Below are 25,893 nucleotides of genomic sequence, written 5' to 3'. Positions count from 1 at the left end.
CACTTTAGACAAGCAACTTCATAAAAACAGCTGCAGGGATTTTATTTTTCTTACAGTCCACTGTAGCCACCACAGTGCAAACAAGAAGTAACAGAATTCCTTCCACTAAAAATGATACCTTCATGCACACCTGTGCTGATCACTGCCCATTATGTATATTTGGTAAGAAGTCAGCCATTTACAGCAATTTCTACAGAAGCTATGCTGATAAAAAAGCTAGAAAAAGTCACCTTCCAAAACAGTATTTTGCAGGTGAGAAACATAAGAATAAATAGGAAAAGTATTTGGTCTTACAAGTGTCAGTCTTCTCACCCTCCATAGGAAAGACAACAGCACAACAGAACCAGGGCCTTATAAACATGTACTTCAGGGAAATATTCTGGAGACACAGACTCTCCACTGCACCTTTCTTTCTGCAGATGTAAACCCTTCAGTTCCCCACGTTTGTACAGGCTTTGCACTTGTGCAATCTCTAGAGGCAGCATAGTCCATTTACTTTGGACAGATATAAATGCCTTCCCAAATACTGTCAAGTTCCCAAATGCTGACAAATGATTCAGCACTTGAGAACGAAGAAATTCTTATAGGCATCTGATATATTAAATTTTCACACACTGACACGTGCTCACAGGATGAAAATGCTTTAGGAGACAAGGTAGTGCATGCTCAGGTAACATGAAGTCAAGCGTAGTATTTTCAATTCTCTTTTTCAGAGTTGTAGCAGTCTTAGTCCCACAGATTTCTTCCTAAAGACTTGTTAGGCACCTCAATTTTTAAGTCAGCTGTGTAAATTATATGAGTGACTTTGAAGATGTTATACATCATCAATATGTTCTGGACAATGTGAAGACATGCATACTGTAAAAATATGAAGGATTAACAATATTTTGTGGCAATTCTAGCTCCTTGACATGCTATGTTTAAAAGTAAGAGGAAATAGAGCTGTAATTTAATCCCTCTCAGCTATTTCACTTTACTATCTGAAATATCAACACTTTTATACTAAATTAAATGGAAAATAGAAAATACCACTGAGATATCACCTTATTAAATTAATGTTTCATACAAAGTATTTTAATTTGGAATCAAATTAAATAATAAATTATAATTGTAGGAAAAGGATGCCTTGGGACAAAGTCTACTTGTATCATAGAATCCTAGAATGGTTGGGGTTGGAAATATCATGCAGTTCCAATCCCCCTGCTATGGGCAGAGACACTTTTCACTAGACCAGGTTGCCCGAAGTCCTATCCAACAACACCTCACCACCCTCACAGTAAAGGAATTCTTCCCGCTTTCTAATCTAACCCGCCCTCCTTCAGTATGTAGCTTTTCCCCCTGTCTTATCACCACATGCCCTTGTAAAAAGTCACTCTTCAGCTTTCCTGTAATGACCCTTTAGGTACTGGAAGGTGCTATAAGGTCTCCCCAGAGCCTTCTCTTCCCCAGGTTGTACATTCCCAACTCTCTCAGCCTGTCTTCCTAAGTCAGACACTCCAGGCATTGTATCACCTGTGTGACTGTCCTTGACACTTGCTCCAAGAAGCGCATGTTCTTCTTGAACCATAATTCTACAATAAAGCTTATATTTTTAAAATGCAGTAATGTGGTGAGCTCAAGTCAGAAACCTAATCATAGAATCACAGAACATTAAGGGATTAGAATGAACCTTAAAGATCATCCAGTCCCAACCCCCACTCCTCCATGTGCAGGGACACCTCCTGCTAGACCAGGTTGCTCAAGGCCTTATCCAACCTGGCTTTGAACCCTGCCAAGGGATGGGGTATTCATAACATCCCTGGACAACCAGTTCCAGTGTTTCACCTCCCTCATAGTAAAAAATTTCTTCCTAATATATAACATATTTTTTTCTATTTGTACCCATTCCTCCCTGTCCTAATACTACAGTTCCTGGTGAAGACTCCCCCTCTGGCTTTGTGGTAGGTGCCCTTCAGATACTGGAATTTTGATATTAGGTTTCCATGCAACCTTCTCTTCTCTGGACTGAACAGCCCCAAGTTCCTCAGCCTGTCTTTGTAGGAGAGGTGCTCTTTTTGGTGGCTCTGACTTGTGTTTGGAGATCAAACTGAATGAAGGTAACCCAAAGAGAGTGTCGAGCAAAAGGACAAACTCTCTGTTATTTTCATTTAAAAAAGGACAATAACAGGTCTTTGATGAAGCCTTACTGATTGTTATGAATTCAGATATGCACAGTGATGCATCTCAAGCAAGTGAAATAAGTACAATTCAAAATCCAGGTGAAGTTAAGCTATTTTAAATTATAACACCCAAAAGATTTGGCATGTGGCACAGTTTGTTAAATATTTTCTATTTTTCTACACTGCTTAACATTGTCCACATCTAAAATCACAGGTGTTAGCCAGGCTGTCAGATAAATATACTTACTAAGGCAGGACACAACTACAGCATATGTGTTTGTAGCAATACAGATTGTGATGGCTTTTTGCCTAAACTGTGGATAAATCTCTGGAGGAACCTGAAAAATTATTTGCTATCTGAACTGGGTTGTGTAATAGTAATACATCTGCTATCCAGTTTCTATCTACAAGTCCAGTTCTTGGAATAATCACACCAAAAGCAGAGAATTCTTAATTTTTAAACTCTTCAGCACTCTCAGAGCTTTTTTGGAAATGGCTTTCAAGAATTATGCTCTTTTAATATAAACTTCCAAAACCAATTCCAGCTCAAACCTGTTTTCCCAGATGAACTTCTTCTAAAATCTCACTATAGTACTAAGTATTATCCAAAACAGCAGGAACAAATTTCTGAATTTTTAGGAAAACTAAACTCAGTATCTGAGTTTCTTTGACTCTTACTTTGATGCTGTGAAATCTATAGGAAGTTTGCATCTGTGTTCATTGGGCACTGGGATATAGTTGCTTAAATAGAGCACCTTAAATATACCATTTCAAATATTCTGTCGTACAATAGTTGGCTCCTCACAAGTCCAGAATGGAGCAGATCTGCAATGCCTTTCCTGCGAACACCAAAGGTGTGACCTGGCATGGGATGCCTTAAAATCTTGGACACCTGCCTTTGAGAATCCAAATCTCATCCAAGTTATGATAATTTTTAATCTGTCAGTATCAGACGAGCTGCTGTGCAATCTTTCATGCCCTCAGGCTGTCCCTAAAGAACTACAGAAATTTGTCATTCATTGAATTAATATCAAAATCTTAATCAAAAAGGATTTTAAAATGTTGACTGGGCTTCAGAGTAGGAGCATGTAGCACTTGTTCAAAGAGAAAGAGAAGCACGCTTAAGGAGCAACCTTGTCTCCTTTCTGTTCATCTATTTTTAATTCAAAATGTTGCTCCTCTATTACTTAAAACTAACCCGAAACACTGAGTGGAAAGAAAGGGGATGACACTATATTAACATCCTTTTGAAAATGGAAATGTTTCAAAATGTGCATTTTTTCCACAGCTGAAATAATATTTTTTAAAAGAGTGGTTTTTCTATCTGACTTTAAATCAGAAAAATTCCTTTGGGAACTGCCGCTTTTTCTCTGTGTAAAAATAGGACTCCAGCACTTGACATATAGATAAAATTCATTATCATAAGCACAGACATAATACACTAATATATATACAGATGATTGCTAAGAGACAAATGTCTCTATGCGTTTGTGTGATAATCCATGAATAAATGCATTTATGACTCATACGTAGCTATTTCATATTTAGAGACATCTCTATGGATTAAAAGAGAATGGACTAGATTCAGGAACTTACATAAATACGTACCTATAAAATATTTACAAAAATTATATCAATATAAGAAAATGAAAATAAATTAAGAATTTTTATCTTTACCTAGCATTCAGTATTTTCCATTTTTCTCTGAAAAACTTCCAAGCAAGATCCCTTCCATGTGGATTTCGAGCTACGTGGATTATCACATCAATTGCATCCTGGTCCAGGACAACTTCAGAGTTGAGAGACAAATTCAAAAGTCTAGTGGGAGAAACAAGAACATGTAGTTTCACAAACACATTGTCTAACATCAGTCCCTCAGGAAACTCTTGGGAAAAAAAGATCACTGCTGAACTGTTTAAGTGTCCAAGTGACTTCAGTGGTTTATTTCTATGATTCCAAAGACTGGACACATTTATGAATCAGAAAAATCTCGATGTAAAAAGATTTCAATAAAAGCTGAGTGCAACTTTACATGTGCACTTTTATGAAATCTGTAAGATAAGATTGGTAAAGAAATTGTATATAAAGGGCATGATAACAAAAAATACCAATAATTATTATAGGATTTAAAACATTTCCAGTGAACAAAGGAAAATCTGGAACTGAAAAGATAGTATGTGTCAATTTTCATATGCATTAATGCAAAAGTGTAAGATGGTTTAAACAGACAGTAAACCTGTACTGGAAAAGCAAATTTCTTTCCTTTAGACGATCCATAACTGTTGAAGTGATTATTAGTAACAGATTCAAATATAGAGTATTTTTTACCTGTTGAGCAAGTTTCTGTCATCACTGCAAGTTAAGGCTTCTAATAGTATTTTCTTCTCAGACACTGCTGTGGTAGAATGAAATTTCATCCAAATGAACTCCCATACATCTTCATCCATCAGTGAAACTCCTGTACAGTAGACAATGTCTCTCACATTGAGAGGGATTCTACAAGAGAAATCAGTATTAGCATTTTGGTAAACAAGCAGCCTCCTGATATTGGATACAAAGGAGGACCATTTCTAAGATTTCAAAATTATTGTCCAACAGTAATGGGGTCATTTTTAAAATTACATTTGCTTCCCTTTACTGCCACCAACATTTTCCAGGATATCCTAATGGGCTTTCTAAAGGGTAGCACATGCTTGCCATTTTCTTCATAACGCCGTCACATTGTCAGAAGACGAAAGAATTTGGTCATGTAGCTCATCAGCTCACAATGTGCCACATAACCTACAGGTAGCATAAGCTCTCCAAATTAGTACGGGATCTTATCACTGTTGCCGGGTTCTGTGCCAAATCTGCTCTTCTCGTCCTTTGCACTGTTTTACAACAGGACCTGAGCAGCCAGAAACTCCTTGCTTGTGCTGGAAAGTGCTTCATCTTCATATAGTAACATACAAGTAAGAAAGGATCTGCTGTGAAAATGATACTTAAACATGATATTGTCAGGAGTGAAGAAAACAGAAAAATCTGGGGGTTTTTATCAGCATATACCAGTACAAAATCAGCTGTGCCATAGAGTACTGTAATTACTGCTAAATTATATCAACTCAAACTACAGTTAAACTACTGAATTCAGACCTAGTGTATATATAGTATGTGCATATGTACAGTGTTCTTCTAGAAAGGTCTCAGCTGGGCTTTCAATTTCCTACCTTGCTTATGTTTCCTATACAAGCATAGAAGCTGAAACATTTGTACCATTGTCCCGTTCATTCAGGTAGGAAGTGTGGGCTGGAAGGACTGTCATCTGTGTTTGGCTAGAACAGACACAGCAGCAGATGTACCTAGAAGCTGATGTCTAACTCCAGAACAGATAGTACTCCTCACTTTCAAAACTTACAGTAAAACATATCAATTCAATGAGCTTTCCCAAGTAGCCATTTTTTTACATTCTAAGGGCCAACACCAGCAATTTTAGCAGCAATGGAGTCAGTAAGCACAGGATCATGTGCATCTCTGGGAAGGAAGGAGACCTTAAGACAAGTGATGGAGCTGATCCCATGACCATAGCCTAGATGTCACCATTTTCCTTCCTAAGAAAACTTTACCGGCACCAAATCAGCAGTAGTATACTTGCAGTGCTGCAGCAGTTCTAATCAAAATCATCCAATAAACTGCTCCAGGGAAAATTTTAGGTCTGTACCTATAAGCTAAGTAATTAGGACAATGTGAAAAAAATCACCCCCTACAAACCATAACATGAAGCACAAATACTGCTTTTAAAAGGCTTACCTTCAGAAACTACAAAATGTACAGCTATGAAACACAACAAACTACTCCTGTGAGAGGCTTGCAATCAGCGCTGTAGACAAGGGGGTTCCTCTTGTGGAAATGAAAATTACTTATGAAAATGCAAATATCCCCCAAGTAATTTCTCTTTAACTATTGCCCCTACAGAGAGTCCTCTGAATTTTGACCATTTGTGGGGATTTCTGATTTCTCACTCATCCAGTCATTTTAGGTGTGTATTCTATCATTTTCTAAATATCTGAAATCTCTCCAGTCTACAGGTTTTTTAGTATTATAGGTTCCTGGAAAATTGCAGTTCCAAGGCACTAGATCAGCATGTGGATGTTTGCCCCTTGTATTAACCGAATCAAGCGGATAAAATTACCATTATCTTGGCACTGCTTGGGTTATAACACTGCAGAACACATCCTGTTGTTAGTGAAACCTCATCTGTGCATTCAAGGCTGCTCTCATTTTTAAAGAGCTAATATGATTGATGGATACTTCAGAAGAATAAATATAAACATTTAAGAGCATCACTTTATATGGCTTTAATTTGAATACTGATCCAATTTATTAAACTTTATTTTTCTTACATTAGAGATATGATGGTGAGAATGAAATATGTAGCTAGTTGAGCTCATTTAAAATTAAACACTTTGGGAGAAAAAGTTAAAAATTAAACAGTTAGAAAAAAAAATTAATTAAAATCGTGTTGTGCCTTTACAGGGATTTCTTTTTTTCAAGAGTGAATCATAAAGCTCTACAATGAGCTAAGAATAATGTTCTAAGTCATAATTAATTGGTACATATTTGCTCCTATTTAATGTATGTTCTAACAATTGAAGATACACTTATAAAATTGGACCATAATTATTTATCTTCTGGGGAAATTGTGTTCTAATTTTTTAAAATGTAAATGCACACAGTTTAGACAGTTTTTTGATTAAGTAACAAGTTTCAACACCATTTAGGGTTCTATTTGACAAAGAAATTAATCAGGTACATTATTCTGATTTTTGTAACAATTTAACATTTAACTTAAGCCTATTTTTCTTGATGACTATATTTATAATCTTGTTTAATAGGTTACAAGGCTCAGATAAGACACAAGAATGAAGTATTAGTACTCTGTTGGCAGATTTTAATACAGATTCTATTATAAAGAAGAGCACCATACAGCTTATTTTTAAAAACCTCAATACTAAATCTTCTACTCCCATTCTCCATTAGAAACTCCAGGAGTCATGCTGCTGGCACCATTGTGCAGAAAGAGGAGGGGATGATCCTTTGCCGTAGTACATACCCAGTCTAAGAGAGAGGGCAGAACTTCCCCTTGAAAACTGAGGTACAGAGCTGTGATGGGCTCAACATTCAGGCACCTGTCTCACCTCGAATTCAGGGGATATTAACTGAGGATGTGGCTACTCAAGGTGTCTGGGGCAAAGCTATGCACAGTCCCTGTCCTGTGCTCGCAAGTTTCAGGTATCACATGGGTCTGACAGAGGCAGGCAGGGTTCCTGTCCCTCAAGTGATGGTGACTGCTATTGCTCCTTCTCATTCCTATTAGAGATCCCCCACAAGTGAACATGCAACCAGCATAGTCAAGATCTTCAACACTGTTTTTAATAACTGAGTGATGAGTTAAGTACTTCCTTGTGGCACCAATCCCTGAGTACATATGCCTTTGTCCATTCTGGACAGTTTTTGCAACAAAAATATGGTCATTTCTGATCAACTGTTTTGCAAAGTTGTGGAGAGATCATCCTTGAATAAGAAAATTGGAGGCTAATCTATCTAAATTTTAAGGATTTCAAATTAATTACTGCTAATCCATAATCACTACATTGAGGGTCATTTTAACGTGGTGACACAAAGAAGTCAGAAGACAAAAACACTGCCTGAACCAGCTGCCCCATAATGCCCAGTTTTACCTTTTACAAGATTAAGTCCTCTCTCTATTTAGACCCAGATGGTCTTTCAAAGTGCTAAGTCCTTGATTAACTCATGCACTCAACAGTGTTTACTTCCTCCTTAAGCTTTATTGACTTGAGTGCAAGATTCTACTCAAATGTTGTAACAACCTATTAATTAGTTAATCACTTCAGCAACATTGGCTCACATTAGCTGGCAAAGCTCCAGAAACTTTTCAAAATGCATGAATAGTTATGCCTGATTTTTTTCAGTAATTAAAGCTTCTAGGGGTTTCAAACAGAAGAAGAGTTTCACTTTATTTTTTTACATTTATCAGACACTCATGTGTGAAAAAAATTAAAATAACTTTCATTTTTTCATGTTTGCTGCTAACAATTTCCAAAAATAGCTGCTAGGCATCAATCTCTTGAAAGAACCCAGTGCCTCTTCCAAGAAACTAACAAAAGTAATTAACCTGTTGGCCATGTTCTCACAAATACTTATGTAGGCGGTTAAACTTAAGTACATTTCTAAGTTGTTGCAAGACAGTAGCAGCACTGTGTCCATGTGAAACACAGAAATAAAATTATCAACTGCAAGCAATTAGAGAAATAAAGGAGAAAGAAAAGGAAAGAAAAAAGGCTTGTTTGGAAAAACTTTTGATTTTCTATCACCTAAGCCAGACTTTATTGAAATTACTTCAATTAATGACTGGTAATTTACTACTCCCTCAGATCTATGGGGAGTTTTGTTTATAGACATGCAACACACTCCTGCAATTGTTTTTTGGTGGCATTTCCACTGAGTTGTTAAAGCTACAGCCAAGTAAGCACACTGCCCACTTGCAGGTGGATGGACGTGAACCTGTTATTCCTTGTAGAGGAAACACAAAATCTGCACGAACAAGTGTGGAGGTTCACGACTCACAAATTTGGCTTGATGGTTATCACTATCCTTCAAATTATGAGATGGAAGACATTTACTTCATTATTTACAACTTTCTTAAGAACTAAACAATTCTCCTAACCATCACAGCAGCATGACAAAAGTGAAATGGCAAACAGAAGTCACTGAAAAAGCCCATATCTACATTATTACACTTTAAAAGATTAGATGATGTTGTTTAGTATTAATCTGCAGAGAGGTAAGATCCTGATTTCATTACTTAGTAACCAAAAGTGATTCATTTGTAATGCAAACAACACATAGATGTGTTCTCACTTGAAACCTACAGACAGAACAGGAAAGTTCATCTCTTATTCTCTTTTGAGAGATCTCTGATCTGTAGCTGGGCACCTTGCCCCCCACAAGAGCTTATCTGTTGCTGGTTAACCAGTCAGACAACTGAAACAGGAAAAGCTGTCTTGTAGTGAGTTCTTTTGGCACCACAGGGTTAACATAGGTCTGGCATCTCCCAACTGCCAATAAACATCTTAATGTTGATGTAAGATCTTGAAGGTAAGTTGGATTTCTCACTGACAGACCCCTCACTTTACAAACTATAAGAACTACACCACACTCTCACAAAGCAGAAATCCTCTACACATTCCATGGAAATGTGTGGAGTTTTTCCCATGAGTAGGGATGCTTGCTTCCTGGTTACTCCCACTGAGATTGAGTGAAGGAATCTGTGTACACTCTCATAATTTCAATGTTAAGTTACATTTGACTCCTAACCAATACTATATCTTTTGCTAGCTTTAATATAGGTACCTTGATGTTGTACACTGGCTTATGTCATGCTGTAACCTACTAGTAATTCCTTTTAGTTTTATACTGTGCAGTAAGTAACTCTGATTAAGATATTTTGTCTTTTAGCTCCTGTCTGTTTAATAAATAATTTATTTTATTAAAATAGTCTGCCATCCTTAGTACTTGCTGCCCAGAATAATTTTTTAAATTGAAACTGTTGCCAAAATCTGAGGCTAAGACAGGACTTGTCTGAAATTCCTACTGGTCCTGTGACATGGCCCCACCTCAGCACTCCAAGATTTCTCAGAACAATCTAGATTATTAGACCAGAAAAGTTTTAAAATGTCTGTATTTGCATTCAGAATCATCCATCAGTCTCTACTTCTCCTCACTCACAAAGACAGACAAATGCAAACTTCATTAACCCATGGGTTACAGAATGGATGCTAGCTTAGCCTAATTCAGTGCAAGAGCCTGCACTCCTCACTGCAAACATCATCAAAACTCATCAAAGTGATTGTGACAGAAGATGAATAGTACAAATAGTAAAAAATGCATTGAAACTAAAATCACCCCAAAGTGATGACATCAGCATCAGTGAAATGCATTTACCTTAAGTTTTCTAGGGGTATTTAGGCAATTAATTAAGGTAATTTGTTTTCATGTAAATGACGGCAATAAATAGCAATGGTTATGTTTCTAAAGTTAAAAATCAGAGCAAAGGGAAGTGGCTATGACTAGCTGGGGCCTTCCAAGAGGTCCAGTAACATCTCACAGAACATGTGCACATAATTGTGTCTGATGCAATACTATCATCTCCCACTGTTCAGTGCTGTATGTCAGCAGAAGAACAGCGTCACCACAGCTCTACTAACAGAATCAGAACTCCTTTGTCTGCTGAAGGCAAAATCTGCTGTCTCAAATCAAAGCAGCTCTCTCATATATTCATGTTTACATCATCCTGTTTAACTTTGCCCCAAGCAAGCATACATCTACAGTCAATTTTGCCAGCAGAAATGTATATGTGGCAACCTGTAGCTGATACATGGTAAGAGTGGCTGGAAGATAACTGTGCCTGCCTCCACAGAGATGTTTGTAAAAACATGCTCATGTCTATGGGTAAGTTATGCTTCAAGCCACCATGGTGTGTATTTGAATATTACCCCCTCTTATCGCCTGTCAGGAGTTTACATATTGCAGCTCTCCATGCATTCCTTCCTGAACTTCAGAAATACATGCTTACTCAACCTATCCAAGGCAAGAAGTCTGAAAATGCTAATCCTCTTAGAAACATGTTTTTCTCTCAGAATAGGTGCAGTGAAGGTTAAAGGGGTTAACAAGGCTGATTATTAAGCTCAGGCAGGCATTGAATGGTAATTTTGTTAATTTTTTAGGCTGAACCACAATGCTGCTATATCCAAGAAGTGTGAATAATGTATTTCTTCACACATGAAAGCTCCACAGGGACGAGCTCAGTTAAATGAAGGTAGAAGCAAACATCTTTATTTTCAGCCAAGAGTAGCTTCTCTTGTACAACATTCTGCTATTGACTGAATCCCAGTAACTTTACATTCTCAAACTACAAGGGAAATTTCAGCTTGGTTATACATTTGCTACTCTGTATTCTTCTGAACATTAACACAAAAGTTTCAAGGGTTTCCATTGTTCCAGTACAGGAGCAGCATATATCCCAATTTGAGAGAGTGAAAATGATTGTTTTAATATCACCCTCAAGTCAGAAGTAATTACAGCCCTTCCAAGCAATCAGCCATTTAAAAAATAAAGAGTAAAATTACTTAAATTCATTGATTACAACACTGCAAGACGTACTTTGAGGCCTAACCTCAGATCTTCAGTAGAAAGAAATAACGACTGTTTTTAACAACTGAAAGGAATAAAATATACCAATTCCTAAACCAGCGAAACAAGATGTCTCCTTACTATCTCTTCTGCTTCTGATGCTATGTGTTTGGTTTGCTCCTTGTACAAACAAATTTCTTTCTCAGTTATGCTTCTTTTTTTCTCAATGGCATTTTGCCCTGAAAAAGTGGTCATGAGCAATACCACCTAAAGCCCCTCACACACTAAGTATTTCTGGTATTTCAGGTACTGAAGCCCCTTTTCCCTCAGATGAATGCTCTCTCATCTTTAGACTGGAGAGCTGTATCATTTCTCTTGCTAATGAAATAAATTCCAGATGCTGAGCTGAAGCTAGAGGAGGGAAGTGTGTTGCAGCATCTTAACGCTGTGCCAAACACCTCACAGACAGGTCATCAGGCTTGCTTTCTGCATTGGCAGATACAGGGCTGAGGTACTAAACCGAAGCACAGCAAACTGCTGGAATCTCAGCACTACTGTTTGAAAAGGTGTTGAAGAGCAGCTGTGCTGGAAAAGAAAAGGAGCAGTCATTTTCCTGCTTTAGTGACAATATTGAAAGGCATCTTTTGCAAGGACGCCATGCTCTAAGATTGCCATTTATGTATTCATTTGATATAGGTATCCTTCTTACTACCTGTAGTGCCGGACCCTAAGAGGTCCCACTCACACTTCAGAATCTCATGTTGAGGCTCTTCACAGCACAGGGGCTGCCGCCAGCTGCATTTCTAGACGCCCTAAATCCCCCTGTAGGAAGCGTAACTCTGAGCCTCTGATTGTGCCCTATGAGCCAGGCATCCAAAAACGAAGAAATACCTAAGGCACTTTAGAAATACGAGTCTTCACAGCCTCTCAACTGACTTCCACTTTCATGCATAGAGACTAGTGCTGTAGATCACATGTAAATTGGGTTTTATCAGTAATTCCAGAAGAAAATCTGCAGTACTATAGGTGGAAATCTAAGGGCTTTTTCAAACAGTACTGAAAATACAAGAGGACCTCTGGTCTTGTGCCAAGAATGAGCATTATTTTACTTGCTGAACAGTGGCAAATTATTTGCACAGTAAAGAGTATATAATTAGAAAATGCAAACAGTATCTGATATCGCAATCATTTTCTTATTGCAAAGAGCAGATGATAATTAATTTCTGGACCTACCAGATTAAATGTAATTACTAAAAACCACAGCAATTGTAAGCATATGCCAGTAAAATAGAGTTAGATGTTACTGTACTACCTGACACTTTATCCAAAACTAAATATTACAAGTAAAACAGAAAAAACATTTCAAAAGAAGTCTAAAAGGTCATAGATTAATAATGTGGCTAAAAAGCTATGAATATTAGCATTTCTTCAGTATTATTAATAGCCCATTCTCTGTTATAGTTATTTCAACTTTAACTGCAATAACTGTCAGGGAATCAAAAATCTCCCTTATATGATTTACTGACTGTGCATTTATGTGGGATTTAATAGCACATTTTAATTTAATACTGACTTAATTTTCACTTGATTAAAATCTTGAGACACAAACCTAATTCCATTGTCTCTACTGCTTTGAAAAATTTGTGTCATCTTCCAGAATAAACTTTCTGGGGGGTGATGGGCAGTAATGTTGCAAACTAACCTTTATTTTTACTGTCACAGTGACACTCAAATTATATCTATATATAAAATATCTCTGAGTTCTCTGGAACTCTGTTTTTTTGCTCTGGCTATGCAAACCCACCAAAACCAGGCTTTTTGCAATCATCAGTCAATTACATGGTTCTGTTTCAGAAGAGGGAATGGCAAACCTAAGAACATTTACAGTATTTGCTGATAAGGAATGGAATAGGCAAGAATACATAGAGTTTCTGAATCTGCCACGAACTTTTCTCACCAGTTGTCAGAGAAGTCTGGAGAAAGAGGAGCAGCATGAGTTTCCCCTTCTTTGTGAGGAAACAAGCTCTGAGGGAATCTCACAGGTTCTGAGGAGTTTATTTGCAGCAAATTCACAAACAGCGGTTAAGGGCATCAAACTGAGCAAAACACTTGATTGATGACAAAGAATACAAACTGGTACCTCTTAGATGTGCTCTCTGCATGTATCTTGTTTGCCCTTTGCACTTGAGCTAGTATTGCCTCTAAAGTGCTAAAAGAGGCAGAAGCATGACTCAAACACCATGCTAATTAAATTCTGATCGTGAGATCATCAGTTTCTTAGAAAAAAGCAGGGAAAAGAACCCTTGTTTTACTCTCAGGTTTCAGTCTGAGTTAGCTTAAACTGAGTAAAGGTGCTGTAGGGTAGCTCTGATTCAACAGGATCTGAACATTCCTGAGAGAACACTGACATATCCTACGAATGCTGTTATTGTGAAACACAAGCTGATTTTATGTTTACTGAGCTGCTATTGCTAGTAGTCTTTGTAATGTTATTTCAATGTAAGTAGATAGGAAATGAGTTTTGCTCATATATTAGTTGCATTCTGTTCTGAGAAAACTGGGAAATTCTGGAGGACAGGATGGAACAAATCCTACAATCTTAAAAAATAAATGTGTCTCTATCTTCTTTGCCAGTTGTGCCCCTATTTATCAGCTGTCAATCTCTATTCTGTAATTACATTATTTGCTGCAGCCATTTTTCAAAACTGTGCAGTTCCTTTGAGAAACACATTGCTTTAACTTAGTAGCTATTCTCCTCTGCCCTGCTGTGGTGTTTTTATCATAATACTCATCATATGCTGGCAACCACAATCTTCTGCTACCAAAAATGGCCCCATTGAAAGGCGAAGATGAATCTTCAGACAGCTCCTTAAATTTATTCCTTTTCTCTCTTCCTACTGTTAGTAAAGCAATAAGCTTGTGTTTTGTTATGTTTTTCTGTTCTGATGCCTCCTTTCTTAATCCTATTGGAAAGACACAGGCAGGTAGCTTTGCAGGGGGACAGCTTTTTTAACAGTGAATAATCTACTGCTGTGCATGCTAATAGGTAATGCTAGGTTTGATTAACTAATTTTGCAAATGGATATCTAAGCAAATTACTTTTGCAGACTGTTTCCAATTATTCTTTCTCTTTAATTGCCTCTTTAAATAGCTTCATATGATTGTTGCTGCTTATGATAAGAATTCATATAAAACACTGGGATATATAATTCATGGTAAATATGTCTGGTGTCACCTTACACAAGAAAACCCTCCACCTCACACACATCTTACTTAAAGGTACATAGTGATAGTTTCAAGCTATTTTTTTTCCAGAAGTTTTAAAGTCATATACGAAAGTAATTTCTCTTCATGGCTGGTTTTAAAAGACACTTGGATACTTATGTAACTGTGTATGCCTGTAAAGGATTTTTAAAGATTACAAAGACTAAATACAAATACACTAAATGCAAACAAACACCCGTAAGTCCGAGAAATCTCTGAAAAATTCTGCTTGCTTGTATGGCTAGAGAGATCTGATCCTTTTGCCAAACTAACAAAAGACTGTGACTAAAAATGATAGACTTGTATCTTTTTCTTTTGCATATGAAAGTAAAATATTCTCTTTTAAACCAAAATATCATGTGATGTACAAATGTATACAGTGTAAATATTTCACATAATCAGAAAATCCACTATTCTTTCTAAAGAAGTTGTGGTCTTAACCTATACTCTGCACTGATCTCATAGAACACTACATACTTATGTATTTGAAATATCAGTTATTTCATATTTCTTAGATGCTTGCCTTTAAAAGATAACTTCATACACAGTCCATGGCCCATGTTCCTTTGCCTCAGCTGAAGAAACCTGTGTCTTGACAGCCTAACTTACATATTTGCTGTCAAACCACTACAGTGCTGCTTACGCTCAAGACATCAGCTCTAATATTATCTGCTCTCTGAATCCTTACACAAGCTTTTCCATGTATTCCTGAATCACATTAATTTTGAAGTCTTCACCCTTAAATACCTTGTAATATTTCCCTCCAACACATCTCCTTCCTTACTTCTCAGTCCTTCTATCTCTAACCCCGATCACATCTTTAAATGTTTAGCACCTTCTGCTCTCTTACCTCAACACAGGTTTCATGTTTGTCTGACAACATGGTGTTCACTCATCTTTCTTCCTTTAAATCCATCCTTAAAACCCACCTTGTCATCTTCTAGCATAGAATTATCCAACAGTAATTTAGCAGGAGTTGGCGGAATCCCCTCCACCCACTCATATATGCAAAGTCAAATAATTCATTCTGAAATCCCACAGACATTTTTAAATGACAGCCAGCAACTTCTGCTTCCTCCTGAAAAAAAAACTTTGTGAAAGAGGGCACAGCAGACAGGGCAGGCAGAAAAGGAAAAGCTGTATTGTATTTCAGCAATAGAAATGTGAAATACACATTTCAGCTCCACTTACCGGTTCCTATTGCTAGAAATCCAGTCAGATATTAACGTTGCAGCCTGCTGGTGACAGTGTTTGTTCCCAAAGCTGCAGGCCAACATGATGACCTCCCGACGCAACTCTCTGTCCAAATTAAAGAAAGCAATAAGGCTGCTTTAACAAATGTGCTTGAATGTTTACAAAAAAATACTTCTTATAACACTGACAGCAACCACTAGTTGGGCAACATATCAAAGACAATCTGGCTTTACAAATCTCAGTGTCAGTTTAATGCCTGCAACAACTAAAGAAAGGATATGGATCAAAACCAGCCCACATTTACACTTAGGCACTCTTCCTGACCTCTGTGGTCACATGAGTACAAGTTCTTAGAAATCTATTGCAATCAGATATTAAGTTGGGGCTTAGGAAATCATGTTTTCCCAATTTAAGAAAGAAGACTTCATCTCACAGCATGTTTCTGCTTTCCCTGCAACGGAGAATGGAAAAAACAGAAGGGTGACAGAGCTAGGGAATTATGATTGATTTATGCTAAACATGACTAAATTTTAGGAGGCTGCATTTCTATAATTATATTTCCCAAATAATCAATAAAAAAGAAAATATAACAGTACTCATGTTGGTATGATGCTTGAACAAGTGATTTGTTTAAATTGTTTGTTGGCCATCCAAGCTTCAGATACATTGATGCCACTTGTCTTAAAATATACTCCTGAGGAGAAAAAGAAAAGTATATTTAATGTTAAAAATAATTTATTTGACTTTAAATTGAAATACTGCTGACTAGTGAGGTTTTGTCTCTCTTTGTACCCTTAAATAATGTCCATTTCCAAAGACATAGCAAAGCTACTTGTCCACTTATAATCTTCCTTCACCGCTATAGTAAGAAGCAGTCTCTAGACGAGTTACTTGATTAGATGCCTAGTATAAGACAATTTACTGTTATAAAATCCATGAATTTCTAAAGTTTATTACATGCTACTTTGAACTCACAATGCACAGCTGAAAAATTACAAGAGTTCCAATAGCTTAATTTCTACTTTGTGGCCAATCCCAACTACACTCTGCATGTTCACTTTTAAAAGAACACTGTTTTAATATCCATAGCTATGGCCAAAACATTATGTGGGTACAGTCAATTGACTTCAGAATACATAACAATGTGGCTGCAAATAAGCTTTCTACACTTAATGACACTATGCTTTAAGTTTAGACTCCTGGTGTGTTTAAGGAACAAAACAAGCACAAGATATATTTTAGCAATTTCTACTTTTTACACTGACAACATATTTACATATTCTGACCAATTTTGAAGAAAACCACTGTCTTTGTATTCAGTGTAATCTTTTTACAGTGGAATTCACCAATTTGAAAAAGAGAACTGAGATATACAGAACTGCGTAGGAGAGCATCTATTTTATTATTACAGAATGCATAGGCATGTATATATATCAACACAGAAGAAGATTCATACTGCAGCTTTCTCAAACAGATATATTATTCTGTGACTAAAAAGACTTTTTATTTTCTCCGCTATCACCTCAGCTTTCAAAACTCCTATCAGTAGTGATAAAACACAACCCAACTGTGAATTTTACTGGTTTTATTTGTTAAAATTGTGTTTTCTTTATACAACCGTGTTTAAAAGTGAAATAGCAATGGCAGATTCCTAAGAATTTTTCTTTACAGTTAACAACAGACTAAATATGCAAATTATTTCAATGTCATTTTACATTATGGCTCTGGTATACATGTAGGCCTTAGTATATGTTCTACAAAAATAATTTTCCATGTCATCAGGTAACTCTGTGTATATGTATGTGTGTGTGTTTTTATCTACATATCTATGTATGTATTAATGTCTACATATATACATACAGTCACCTCTAACTTTCTCCTCTCTGAGCATGGTGTCTATGGTCATATACACACAAACAAATATACATTTAAGAAGAAAAAATCATCCTTAGGCATTTCAGGCTTTAAAAATCTCCTTCATTTGAAGACTTCACAACATTACATGAAGTTACCATATGCTGGCTGTTGAAAACATGTAGCCTACATAAAATTCATAGTGAATAAAAACCCCAAGAGTTCATAATTGTCACTGGCTGGAGTCAAATCCTGTATACTTCATAAACCATGCTTCAGTGCAACTACAGATAAATGTTAAAATATTTGCCATGTCTATCTTAATTATCTACTGCGAGCTATTACTGCTGTCCCTTTGGACACAATTATGAATGGGCTTTTGACTCAACGGTGATCTAATTCTTGTTAATTAAGGTAACGGCATTGAATTCACCACGGATTTTGGGATGAAATAATGACTACAAATCTTTGCTTCAGTTGCATGTACTCTGTTCAGTTGTGCCTATATTTGCTGTTCTTGCTGATCTTGGGCATCCACCTAAATATCACCAAGGGGCTCCTCAAAAGAGAAAATATGGCAATAGAATACTTTGACTCTTTTAAGTGAAATACTTTATTTGTCATAACATTTTACATGGGGGATAATTACCTTTCTTTCTTCTAGTCATATATGCCTCAAACAACAGTTATCACTGTTCATTTGTAAATGAACCAAAGCTTGATAACTGCTATGTTTAAATAAAGAGTAATTAGTAAGAAAGTTAATATGCCTAGGTCATTAACAGTATCTGCCTGGGGAGCAGTTCAAATCTTAGCAATAATATGAGAGAGTAAGAGGCAAAAGGAAGAAAGGCAGGAAGGACAGATAGATGGAGAGAGTAAGTGGAAGAAAGAAAGGAAGAACTGGAGGAAGAAAGAGAGGAAGACTGTATCTCTTACATTGAAGATATTGTAGTTTTCTGTACGGTCCAGCAATTTATCTAGAGGATAAAGAGCTCGGCTGGCAGCATGCCAAGGCAGAAAATCTTTTTCCTCTGAAAGGTACCTCATAATCTCCAAAGGAATATTTTGAGGTAAATAACCAGCTCTGCACAATAAAAGAAGTTAGTATTAAATTGGTTTTCAGAAGATATTCACGATGGGGCATAAACAACTTATTTTTTCACATATGAAATTAAAATGCAAAAAAACATAATAAACTCATCACACTTTAATGACATAAAAATCAACCTTATAAAAAAAACAGCAACTTGCAATCTCTCCCAACACAGAGAAGCATACTGACTTGATCAAGTAAGGCATGAACACACATGAAAGAAAACCAGACAAGCTATCCCTACTTTGAATGGATTCCTGTGGCTATGAAAGACATGAATGAATAAGTAACTGCCTTTAAGGAAAAAAAAATCAAAAAATATCCAAAACAAAAGGAAGGTGCTTCTTTCTTGATTTGTAAGATAAAAAGCTGTCTGCATAAAATCAACAACCAATGGCATTTTGCTTGAGAAAACATTTCTACTGACCATCAGCAATTGAAAATAACTACTGCTGAAGAAAAAGTTTTAGTTTTGCAGTTATACTCCTCACTTCTTTAGAACTTCCTTGTCTTCTATCCACCTTAAGTCACTTTGGAAGGATTTATCCAGTGACACCACTTTGGTTCAGGATGTTCCAGCACTTTGCACATAAATTACAGATTTTTTTCAGGTGTTTAATAATCAACCAGCTAAAATTTTGTCCCATATTTTGCAATCATAAAAGACCTCCCCCTGCATGGGAAAGAGTGTAGGGAGGGGTACAGGAAGGGTTCTGAAAAAATAGCATTACTTGTAAAATGCAATACAGACACAAGCATTTGAAAGTTACTTTAAAAACCAAATACAGAAAATGCCTAGCTTTAGCTTTTGCTCTCACTTTCTTCTTCAGAACAGCACTTTTTTCTTAACTAGCCAGACTGCAGAAACAAAGCGCAACCCTGTGGGTGTGAACTTTCCTGAAACAAATTGTCTACTCTTCTCCTGATGCAGGTGTTTAAATCCAAAAGGAGTTAACTATCTCCCTACAGAGGAGATATTGATTCTCTTTTCATTAAATAGTTAAAATCAGCAAGGTAGAGTCTACAAAGTTCAATTTAATAGGCTACAGTATGATATAGCTTCATAGACTAGTTTCTCTCCCTCATTGCACATGTTCCTTTAATTTCCATCAATGTGGAAGAAATGCAAACATATAGCAAGCGAACAAAATTACACACATTACTACAGAAATTAACCATTGCATATATGTTAATACAAATTTTTATCTCTGCTGTAATAACATGTAAAAACTGCCTCGCTGCTTGAAATAGTTTGCTTCCTTGCAATGTGCACCGCATCTTGCAGGCCTTCATTTTTTACACTGTTGGAAGAATTACACTCTGTTCCCTTCATGTTCTCAGGAAAGAAGTGAGTTCATGTAACAGATTTCAAAAGTATCTATCCCACCCTCCAGTCTGCTTCATGTCATTTTTGCCCACATTTTATCAGCTCTGTTTTCAACTCTGCCTCCAGCACATACTCAAGCATGAAAAACAAGATCACTTGGGGAGCCCACTGTGCCAGCTGAGGAACTGAGCAGATATGAAATGAAAGCGGTAAAGCACTTAGAGTAGGCAGTGGACAAAGTCCAATGCATCTGAAGACAGAAGGCTACTCCATTTTATAGGTGGTGTTTCTGAAGCAGCAGAGTATCATGAAGATGAGTTCTATGTCTTCATACTTTGTAAAGATTTCTAAACGTAATTAATGGAGCCAGAAGCATGCTGGACTGACTGCAGTTAAAAATCTCAGAGATAATGTTAGCAAAGAAGTACACTAGTTGTATATATGAAGTTGTATATACATCATTATTTTCTAACAGAATTTTTGATTATTTTTACTGATAATATGATTGACATGAAAAAGTGTGGAGTGAGAACAAGAGGAATAGCTCTAGGAAACATGCTGCTTAAGGAATAAACATATTAATGTTTATTATAGCTGCACTAATGAACATTTAAGTTTATTTTGAAATTAAATCTACTTATACTAAGTGCAGAAAGGAAATCAACACTGTGAAACAAACAGATTATTTCTTTTTAAGCTTAATTTCTCCATAAAGACACATAAGTGAACTCAGAGATTGATCTCTTATTCCTGAGTTCAGAGCTTCCTAATGAGTTTCAAAATCATGATTCTTGGATGATGATACTCACTCATCCTCTTCACAACAGCTGTTACTCTCATCACTCACTTCTTCTAACTTCCAAATTTATCAGACTATTCAATTACGCCTGTCTCACCCCCCTGACTCTCCCTTTTCCTTTTGTTTCCCTAAGAGTATTGTGCAATTCACATGAACAGATTGTGGCAAAGTTAGATTTTTTCCTGTTTACTCCTGACCATCCTTTCCTTTCTGGATATGACCCTAGAAGAGCTTATGCCCAGTGTCTTCAGAATCACCCCCTCAACTACACATCAACCAATCAATCCTAAGAGCAGGGATGGGGATGAAGGGAGATTCTTGGGGATGAAGGGAGATGCTTGTCATTCTTATATAAATGACAACAAATTAATCACTTCAGATAATGTTTTAGAGGAAAAGTGGTTATGACTGTTACAACTATTGTTAAACTCTTCTGTCAGCGCATGCTGAGCAGTCCAGATGCTAAAATGAACCTCTGAAAGAACTTAAGCAGAGACATATCTCAAATCTTCTTACAGTGGCAGTTAAGACAGCAACTTTCCTGAAGAAAACATAAGTTCTTCAGAAACATTACCGTAGCAGAATGTTCTTTATATTTTACACTATTTTATTTCATAGATGCCCACAGAAAACCATGATAGCCCTATTGATTTACCCTAGTCGCTAAGCCATGTTTATGAACTTTTTACTCCAAATAGACTGCACTCCTAGACTATCTGGCATTAAATAGATTCCTTCTGTCAAGAGGTAGTAAGTACATTTATTTTTTCACCTTTTTGCATAAAAAGTGGCATATAATGTGTATGTTATAAATTATTAACTATATACTACAGTTTTAATACCTCGAGGAGTATTTTCATTCAGAAAAAAAAACCAAACAAAAAGGAAATATTTTAGTAAGGGTAAGGCCAAACACTAAGTCGCTAATCTTTATATTCATAGTTGAGAAAATAGGATATAAGGAGAAACTCTCACCCTAAACCATAAAATAAATAAACCATGAACCATGAAATGTATAAGAAGTCCTAAAATCCAGATCACAAATCTAGGACCTGTGTGAAGTGTCCTGGGAGGTAGCATGACTACCATGATAACCATGACAACCAGGTCAGCAGAAGACAGATCTTGGTAAAGCAGTGTGACTGTGTGGTGAGCTATGCTCTAATATTCTGCATCTTCACAAAGCACAAAAACTGGTTTCTTAACTTTCATATTTTAGTACAGTCACACTCTTTTACTTTACACTAAAAGCTGGTCCAGTGCTAAGAGTGACTTCAAGACTTCTCTTTCCCAGGAAATACTGCATTCAGCAAGTTGCACTGGGCTCACTTGAACAGCGGCAAACAGACAGAGGGTGCTGGCATGATTCTAGGATTCTCCTTCACTAGCCTGGAACAACCAGGTTCAAAGATAGTTATATAGGATCTAGTCAGCAAATGCATTTATGGAGAAGGACAATAACCAAAATGAGGAAAGAAGGCAGAACAGAGAATGAGTCTGAGTATCTCTGTGAACTCTGTTGGAAAAACACAGATCTATGGAAATGTTGAACAGAAATGTTTCACCATCATTGTAACAACAATAAGAAAATTAAAACTAGCAACCTTCCCATCAAAAGCAAAATTGTGAAATAATTTCCCTGTCATATAATTGCCCAGAAATATTCACTCAAAGGTACCACAGAGTGTAAGTTCAGTACATACTCTACACATGCAGCTTCACTTATTACTCTCTATTTCAAGAAAGTCACTGGAAGGTCAGTGACAGATATCCTTATTTTTCTTGTGTCTTTTTAGCCATCAATCATATTGCTATCGTTAGGTCCAGCAAAATTACTATCAGATGTTTCCTGTCAAAGTCCATATGCATAAGAGACAGGGCTAAGAGACAAGGGTCTTTTCTAGCCTAGCCATCTTGGAGGAAAATTGAAATACTGTCTGTCATCAGAGGAAGAACTGATTATGAGCTACACTGAAACCAGATAACAAGTAAAAACACCACAGAAATACTGTGTGATCATATGTCTAGTCTGAAACAGGTGCAGTTTTTTCTAGGTATGTTTCCAGTAGCCACCTGGGAATCTTAGCAAGCATGTATCTCTTCCTTAAAAAGGTACACAGAGGAACCTGGGATAGTTTTGGCAAGTATTGTAACAGATAAATTAGTTAAATTAAACAGTGTTGATATAAAAACAATTGCTGAAATCATACTGGTGTTCAGGTAAAACATTTCTCAAGGGCAAGGTTAAAAAGGTTACAAAATTTCATCTATAGATTCTGGAATTAAAAGAGCCTTAAGAATTCATCTAGAGTCTCCCTACCCAAAGCAGATTCATACCATTGCCATTCCTGACAAAAATTTGTTTTGTTTATATAGGCCTCTGCCAATGGATAACCTAGGAACACTACTGTTTTAGTACTGCTCTGGCAAGAGGAGGTAAGAATATCATAGCTCTGATCTTTTGCCCTGTAAATATTCATAGAAGAGCACCAACAGATCCATTTCATTTTATATCTAAAATTATCTGTTGTTTACTTATCTTCAGTACAATCTACAAAAAGCAGACATCCTTCCTTATAGCGTTTCAGATTAGAGAGTTTTGATCTGACATCACGGGTCATGCAGAAAGCAGCCTAAACTTAAAACAGCTTCTACAAGCTCTCTCTAAGCCAACCTTCCCCATACCGAGTCATTTGAAACACATGACTACAAAAGCAAAATTTAACCAAAAAACATTTGAGATGTTTCATTGCTTTATCAATTTTTACATAACTGTCCTAACCCATCAGTTTACCACCATGTCAATCACTCTGTAGCCACCACTACCCAGGAGAGCATGCTTTAGAAACACAGCACCATCACATGAGTTTTGTCTCACTGTCTATGTTCCTGATTTCACAGTTGCCTGCCACACTGAAGAGGAGAACAGGAGAACAGGAACATGGACTGGCAAAAAGATCTGGTTTAGTTATTAGACAAATTACCTCTAGACAAACATCCTGGTTCAGCAGGTTTTTCATGTCAAAGGAGACTGCTGACAAACTGTATTGAAAATGTGATATATCATTTTTATGAAAGGACAGAGGTGGAAAAAGATTTTCCAGAAGTTATATGTAAGTACTATGTGGTTTATGATATCATATCACATAATATCATAAGGACCAATGCTTAGCAAGGTACTGTCCTGCTTACACTGGAGAAGTTGCTATAGTAGCCATTGCTAAAGAGGAAAGAGGCAACAAACAGAAAGTACTGAACATGGTAATGAAACATCTCTCATAAAGAATTCCCAATAAATATCTCATGGCAATCAAAAATAATCTTTAAATTACATGAGGTTTTAATGAGTCAGATAAAAGCAGAAGATCTAGATTATATTATGAAACATCAGTGTGTATTCAACTGCATTCTGACCTTGATTTGTTCTTTACAATGAGCCACTGAACTTATGGACAGATCCCAGCACATTCATTTTCCCCTTAGGGACAAAGTACCAAATGGTAGTGTAATTGCCAAGGGAAAATTATTACTCTGTTCTGAATTATTTCTATCATAAATCCAGCAGCAGTCAAACAGACTCCATCACAAAAACGACAGGGTTGCCACACAGTGATGAGAGTCCCACATACAAGGGCACCATAAATCCTTTAGTCCCACCACCCAACAAAGACATTATAAGTCATGTGTTTAAATCAAAATTAGAAAATCCAAGCTGGCAGCAAACTGGTCTGCATTACAGAAACAATGAAATGAGGTGATTTACTTGCTGCTGGTTTAAAACTCACCCTGCCTTGTGTGTTTCTTAGAAATGTGTAAAACATGACTAGCTTTTTGTCTGGGTAATTTTGAAGGGGTAAAACACAGCTCTTCAGAACACAGATGTGCAAATCAGATTAACATCAGTTCTGTTTCTGTGCATGTGCAATATAGGAATAATTATACTCATTAACTCCCAGAGACAGTTTAAAGTAAGCTAGGATTCTTAACAGTTGATTCATTCTTTTACCTTAACAGTCAAGTGTGTGGATTAGAATAACTCACAGAGAAACCTGGCACCAATGAACATCCACATATAACTGTATCTGCCTTTTTCATTTTCCAGGACCTATCAAGGACTGATGTCTCTACCAATGTATTCAGGATATTCTTTCCCACAGTGCTTTAACAGCAATTCCTTGATAGCTGAGTAAAAACATATATGCTGAACCTTGACATGTCAAAAAAGCTTTGGGCAAGGCAATCCAGAGAATTGGGAAATTAACTCTTGTAGTCACAGATTTCCCCTTCAACTCTTGCAGGGCTAGAATTCAACAATTAAAAACTTAGGATGACTGGCATCCATGTTCAACCACAGAAGCTGCAGAAAGAACGTTTTATCATAGAAAACTAATGGATAATCTGTAAAAAAGGTCCTGTGATCTCCAGTATCAAAGAATTATTTGCCTCATACTTCCCTCCCAGGATTGAGCTGACTTTATATAAGGACCATGTAAGGACTTTATTTTTCTAAGATGCCAAAGTGACTTGATGGAGTCATTATGATCTGTACCAGCTATGGACCTCCACATAAACAGGAGAGGAATGCATATCTGCTCTTTAATGAATATGACAGCAAGTTTTGACTTACAAGATCATTTTAAGAACTACATTTAATTAGAATTCCATCTCTCCAACATTAAAAGATTCAGAGAGGAAGACAGTTTGAAGTGAAGCCTGCTTCTTATTATGTTTTCTCACATGCAAAATATTTAAGGACTCTTCAAGTGACATTCAACTCCACACAAGTGCATTTGAAGTATCCTACAAAGAATAGTTCAAATTCAATGCAATTATCAGAGTATTATGTGGCTTAAATTATCTTGCACAGTTTTAGAGTTGCCACATAAGCAAAGACTAATATTAATTTGAATTACTCACCTCTGTTGAAAACAGAAGAAAACCTCAAATCTAAACCCCTCTATGCCTGAAAAAAAAAACTCCTTCAAACTGTAGATTCACAATCTCTCCTTTC

The 25,893-nt window shown here is 36.6% G+C and overlaps 1 protein-coding gene across 2 annotated transcripts in view; it reads right to left on the bottom strand.

The window, feature by feature from the left end:
• TRHDE (thyrotropin releasing hormone degrading enzyme) overlaps positions 1-25,893 on the bottom strand; it is a 202,038-nt gene that overhangs the window by 5,287 nt on the left and 170,858 nt on the right. For both annotated transcript variants that reach the window (XM_068190227.1, XM_068190228.1), the window contains 5 exons: positions 18,600-18,747; positions 16,403-16,500; positions 15,804-15,911; positions 4,488-4,655; positions 3,837-3,977 (listed from right to left, as the gene is read on the bottom strand). In XM_068190227.1, coding sequence (XP_068046328.1) covers positions 3,837-3,977; positions 4,488-4,655; positions 15,804-15,911; positions 16,403-16,500; positions 18,600-18,747 — 663 coding nt within the window. The remainder of the gene's footprint in view (positions 1-3,836; positions 3,978-4,487; positions 4,656-15,803; positions 15,912-16,402; positions 16,501-18,599; positions 18,748-25,893) is intronic.

This window comes from Anomalospiza imberbis, chromosome 5, assembly GCF_031753505.1.
Source record: "Anomalospiza imberbis isolate Cuckoo-Finch-1a 21T00152 chromosome 5, ASM3175350v1, whole genome shotgun sequence".
Classification (NCBI taxonomy): Eukaryota; Metazoa; Chordata; class Aves; order Passeriformes; family Viduidae; genus Anomalospiza; species Anomalospiza imberbis.
Note: the sequence above shows the minus strand (reverse complement) of the source record. Positions and strands in the feature narration are given on the sequence as shown.